Below are 6,460 nucleotides of genomic sequence, written 5' to 3'. Positions count from 1 at the left end.
TAGACTTCTGCATCCTTTGGAATTTATTTTGGTATAGTGCCAGAAGTTGGTTTAATTTAACCTTTTCTACATATAGTTCTCTAGCATCCTCAAGTCATTTATTAAAATGTCCGTATCAACTGATATGAGAGGTTGTCTTTATTGAATACTACATTTCCACTGGCAATTTGGGATATTTCTGCATTTTCTATTTGGTCCCAGTAATCCATTTGTCTATTCCTGTAATTTTAAAAAATGTTGTAGGAGTCTTTAAAATATTTTATTATCTATTAAGTCTTCCTTCCTCTTCTTCCACTCCATCGAACTCTCTTTTCAGGTTTTCACAGCTCTTACTTGTTCTTTCAAATGAAATTTATAATCAATTTAGCGCCTCAATGAAACTTGATGATACTTTAATGGAATGGTGCTAAGTTTAGAGATTAACCTAGGGAAAATTCACATCTTTGTATTTTTCTTTTAGTTCTTGCTTTTTTATGTGTCTTTTTACCAAAGTGTTTCCCACTTTAAAATTTTATGCTTAAATCTCAGACTTTTCTAGAGTCTCCTCCCATCCCTAACTGTCCTCCAAAGGTTTGGAGGAAATATTAAATTCAAATACTAGTGCTCTGGCACTAACTAGAGAGGATGATTTCATAAAATAAACTCTTTGGAGTATTCTTTCTTTGTATTTTTAAAATAAAAATTGATAGATAAAAATTTTCTATTCAAAAATTATAAGAGGTTGTTTAGATATCCAGTTCCTTTCCCAGAGGTAAGCATTGTTATTTTTTTCTTTTTTATTCTTTATATTTGATTGCTTGTGCATATATAAAATATTATGTCTTGTCCTTTCATTTTAAAAAATATAAATGATTTCCTGTTGTTCAGAGGCATTTCATGTCTGTAGAAAGAGAACTTTCCCAAGCTTTTCTTATTGTTTCAAATTACTCTGTTACATATTCTATAATTTATTTAGCTAATTCTTCATTGATGAGCATTTTCTCCAATCTTGTATAATTACAAATATCTTAAAAATTATTATTTTGTCTAACAAAACGCATACGAAGTCACTAACACCATCTGACACACAGTCCATTTTCAAGTTTTCTCAGTTTTTACAAGGATTTTTTATAGCTTTTATTTTTACCTTTGATATATCTATGAACAGTTATTTCATGTTTTAGATTTCTTCCCCTCTATTCCTCTTTTTAAATTAAATTTGAGTTTTCTTAGATTGTGATTAGAGTATGTTATTTGTACTATTTCCAATTTTTGAGATTCCTGGTGATATAATATATGGTCACATATATGGTCTCCGTGGATATTTGAAAAAAAAGAATAATCTGTTTTAGGTTTCAGAGTATGATGTTACTTAGATCTACATTATTACTTATGTGCTTTAGGTCTTTTATATTAGTCTTATGTTTTTGATCTCTTTTTCCCTCCATTTGCGATTCATTTATAGCTTTCTCTGTTGGCTTGCCAGGATTCTCCGTGACAATTCCCTTGGATAAATGAACTTATGTTGGTGATCCCAAGTCTCTGCAGTATCATTTGGTCAGTACCACCTGTGTACCAATTAGCCATATCTTTCACAGTAATAGCATTTTTAGTTTGTGCATGAAGCAATGGTAGTTCTAACCACAGTTGAATGTGGTTAAATCTTTGAAAATAGACACACCTTTGGTCTTTAAATAAGTACATTGGTGGCAAATATAGAAATGGCTTAGGGGCATTGGTTTACAGTGCTCAAGTCCCTAAGGGTTGATACTGAATAGATGTTTCTGATGACAGGTTTGTTTTGTATAGAAATTAATTAAATATACCTTGTACAAAGGAAGCAGCTTCAGTTGAGCTTAATGAGCAAGAATCAATACAAATGAGGAGAAGAAGCACATCAAATCAGAATCTAAAATTACTTTTCTTTCTTTTTTTTTTTTTTAAGACCTCATTGCTATCTAAAGTTGAAATCCAAAAAAGGGAGTTAGCATGGCTATGAGGCAATCTTGTAAGTGGGAATAGAATCTGATTTGCTTTAGTTCTGGGCTTTATTCTATTTCTTGACATGCAGACAGAGCACCTTTATTTTCTTCATTCATTATATTATAGTAGAAACTGAGACTCTTATGGAAAGCTGAAGGATTTTATGTGGATCAAGATAATGGCAGTCAGGAAACTCAACCAGGATCCTCTGAGCTGCAGGTATTATACCAATTCACCTTCTGCTACTATGTTTATTTAAAAAACCAGGCTAAATTATGGATGCATTTGCAGTACCTTAAGAAACCCAGATGCTATGAATACTTAAGGACAAAGCTATCTCCTTCTCTTTCACTTAGATCTACCTAGGGTGCTGAGGATAGAACATGGGACATTCAGAAATGGACTAAGATATATCATACAATCAGAAAATCATGAGGAAGAAACAGTTTTCTCTCCATACTGGCTGAGAGGTAGACTAGAGTATCAATCTCATTTCTACCTCTTATGTTCTATCTTGTTGCTTCTCCACTCTTGGTCTTGATTTCCCTAAATGTAAAAAGGAGCCTATAATACCAACTTTCACAGTTTTTGTAGATATCAAACAAGATAGTGTATATGAAACAGTCATTGTTGTGTCTTGCACATGGTGGCCACTGTTTTTGTTTTACCTTGGTTATCATTATTTCCACAGAAAGCTCATCAAACAATGCTCCAGACTGGGAGATATTCCCTGATAATGTCTAAGTAATTCTTTAAGCTCAGACATGAAGCTGTGTATTGAAATAAATTAGATCCATCTCTTAAAGTACAGCATAGATTCTGTTTCCTTTCTGAAGACAGCTCTGATCACCCTGGCTCAGGAGTATCTTTTCTACTTCAACAATTTTATGATCATATTATATTTGAAATATTTATACAATATATTTTTTATTGTTCACATTGTGTGTGCTCAGATTTAAAATCCTTAACAGTAGTAAATATTTGAATACTTCTATAAGTAAATAGTGCCCATTGTGCATGGGAGGCATCTAATAAATATTTATTGATTGATTACAAACGGTTAAGATAAAGGGCAAAATAAATGATACAGTGGATTTATATCTGCTATTTAGCAGATTATAGATTTATATAACATGCTAATTGAGTCAAAAAGGGAATTAGATAAGAGGGAGATTACTGTGAAGAGACAGTCTTGTATGGGATATGTGACTTACAACCAACCACAAACAAGGGAAAGAAATAGTGAATATGGGAGCTACCCAATGCAGAAAATACCGTCATTATGGTGAACTTTATTACATACTGGGATAGCATTGGATTGTAAAATAATAGTAATTGCAGACTTGGAAGGATTGTCTCCACCCCTTTATTTTATAAATAATACAACTGAGTTGAAAAACTCTCTCAAGTGTAGAGGGAATGGGAGGAAGAACTTGGTCAAATTTCCATGAGCTTAGGGCTAGGACTTGATCATACTTTTCTGATTCCAAGTGTAATGTCTTTCCACCATTCCATGAACCATGAAAAGTTAGCATGCCAATGAATTTTAGATATCAATTATGTGGAATTGTTTTTGCTATGTTGCATGAGCTCTATTCATGTGGAGATCCTGCAGCGTACATCTCTTTCCTGGCCTTGTCCTTCACCATATGCTGTCACTGCTCAGGCTTTGTGATCACCTCCACTCCCTGGGCTGGGCTACAAAGGTAGGATAATTTTAGGGTTTCTACATTATTTTCTCTCCTTATAAGGAAAAGGTGAATATAATCTGATAAAACTATAATAGCATGAGGCTGAACATGAGAGGGTATGAATAACAGTAATATATTGCACATGGAAGAAATAAAAAAGGTAAGAAAAATAAAGGTCATCAGAAATTGCTTGAGGTTTGGGAAGAACTATGGCCAGGAATAACAAACTGTGAGGGAGAAATCAATGAGTTCATTTTCATTTCCTCTTTTTTCCCCTCATGTTATTCCAGTGCATTTAGCATTTGTTTTTGCCTGCTCTTCTTTTACCACAACCTGTAGATTGTTAGGGAGTCTAGGAAATTAGAAGCGGTGCTTTGTGACACTGAGTTACTGCCTATTTTCTGCAACTACAGTTTAAGGGGGTTATATAGAGATGTCTTGGCTCTGTGAGTTAAAGCAATATTTTTTCCTTACAGTTTGAAACTCATGCAATCAGAGACTCCCCGCAAAGTTTGATTTTCTCTTTCCTTTCCTTTCCTTTCCAGGTAAGGTTAGAGTCAGCTCTGCTCACAGAGGCAATGGATGGAGCCAACCTCTCTGTGGTGTCTGAGTTTGTGTTCCTGGGACTCTCTAACTCATGGGTGATCCAGCTTCTTCTTTTCCTCTTTTCCTCTGCATTCTACATGGCAAGTCTGGTGGGAAACCTCCTCATTGTGTTCTCTGTAACTTCTGACTCTCACTTACACTCCCCTATGTATTTCCTGCTGGCCAATTTCTCCTTTCTTGACCTGGGAGTTTGCTCTATTGCAGCCCCCAAAATGATGTATGCCCTTTTTAGAAAATGCAAAGCCATCTCTTTTGGGGGCTGTATAACTCAGATCTTCTTTATTCATGCTGTTGGGGGCACGGAGATGGTGCTGCTCATAGCCATGGCCTTTGACCGATATGTGGCTATATGTAAGCCCCTCCACTACCTGACCATCATGAACCCACGAATATGCATTTTAATTTTGGCTGCTGCCTGGATCCTTGGCCTCATTCACTCAGTGGCCCAACTGGCTTTTGTCATAGACTTGCCCTTCTGTGGCCCTAATGTATTGGACAGCTTTTACTGTGATCTCCCTCAGCTCATTAAACTTGCTTGTACAGAGACCAATAGACTGGAGTTCATGGGCACAGCCAACAATGGACTCATCTCTGTGAGGTCTTTCTCCATATTAATTATTTCTTACATCTTCATTCTGGTCGCTGCTCAGAAACACTCCTCAGGTGGTTTATCCGAGGCCGTCTCTACTTTGTCAGCTCATGTCTCTGTGGTTGTTTTAGTTTTCGGACCATTGATTTTCTTTTTCATCTGGCCCTTCCCCTCATCACATTTGGACAAATTTCTTGCTATCTTTGATGCAACACTCTTTTTCTGAATCCAGTCATCTATACATTGAGGAACAAGGAGATGAAGGCAGCAATGAAGAAACTTTGGATCAACTTGTGAGTTACAGGAAGATGTTCTAGCTCTTCTAAAGATAAACAAAAATGTAGCTCTGCACTTGAAGACAATGGAAAAGATAAAGTCATTGAAATTTATATCTCAATTACTTTTGTGTACTAGGTTACATTTGTGTATCTCTAGTACTCTAATCAATAACAGTAAAGGTAGCTAACATTGGAGGCTTCTGTGTTTCAGACCCTATGCTGGATATTTAATAGAAATCATTTAATATTCATGACAACTCTGTGCAGTGAGTATTTTTATGTCAATAATTTTTTTATAGGTTAAGACATACCATCTGCTCATTCTTTTTATAATTACTATGTGAAATGTTTCAAACCTAAGCTATCTTTCACCGAATTTCCCACTTTCATTAATCTTCTCTCTCAAAAGGTGCCAAACGAGGATGTGTTCAATAATTCAGTGTTGGAAGTTAGTGTATTATTCCTCTTCACTGTTATACTTTCCCTGTTTTGAATTGCTTAATGTCCTTTTCTCAAACTACCTACCAAACTGTCATAATGCCTAATTGTTTTCATTTCACTCACTCTTGCTTTAGTATCTGCTTGCTTCTCGTATCCTTTGGCTACTTGGAGAACTGTTGATTATATAATAGAAGTTTGGAAATTTAGAACTGGAATTTGAGAGACCATTTGTTCCAACCTATTATTTTATAGATGATTATATTCAGATACAGATGTTAGATGATAGATTTGAAGGGAGAATTTGGTTTCCTCACTTTTAGATTAAAAAAAATTTAAGCCCAGTCATTGATTTAGGTTCTTGAGCTTTCCACTAACAAACTGTACCTCTGCCCTTCTACTGCCTTTTTATTTCTGACCCCAGTGAGCAGAAGAGACACCAGTGAGTTCATTATTCTTTCTTTTTTTTTAAATTTCAACTTTTTATTTTAGATTCAGTGGTACATTTGCAGGTTGTTACATGGGTATATTGCGTGAAGCTGAGGTTTGTGGTACAATTGATCCCATCACCCAGCTAATGAGCATGACACTGTTTTCATTGTCACCGATTTCATATGGGTATTTGTTGTTTCCAAGTTCCTTCTTTATTTGCAGCCCAACAAGAAATTTATTGAACCAGGTTCTGGTTATTTTACAAAATGCATGATTGTATCATCACTCACATCTGGTCTCATCCATGGCTTTTATTTGTGTCACTTACTAAAAACATCCATAATTAAACAGTATTCCTCTGTCTATATTGCTTTTCTACTCTACTGAACACTCCAAAGAGCATTTACCATCACCTTTCTTCCTTCCTTCCTTCCTTCCTTCCTTCCTTCCTTCCTTCCTTCCTT

General features: G+C 35.4%; 1 protein-coding gene across 1 annotated transcript; it reads left to right on the top strand.

Moving 5' to 3' along the window:
• The first annotated feature begins 4,231 nt into the window (after positions 1-4,231).
• LOC111522540 (olfactory receptor 4F6-like) lies at positions 4,232-5,074 on the top strand. The gene has a single exon (XM_023186637.1). It carries the CDS (start codon positions 4,232-4,234, stop codon positions 5,072-5,074), a length of 843 nt encoding a protein of 280 aa, XP_023042405.1.
• Positions 5,075-6,460: the final 1,386 nt, after the last annotated feature.

This window comes from Piliocolobus tephrosceles, chromosome 6 (assembly GCF_002776525.5).
Source record: "Piliocolobus tephrosceles isolate RC106 chromosome 6, ASM277652v3, whole genome shotgun sequence".
NCBI lineage: Eukaryota > Metazoa > Chordata > Mammalia > Primates > Cercopithecidae > Piliocolobus > Piliocolobus tephrosceles.
Note: the sequence above shows the minus strand (reverse complement) of the source record. Positions and strands in the feature narration are given on the sequence as shown.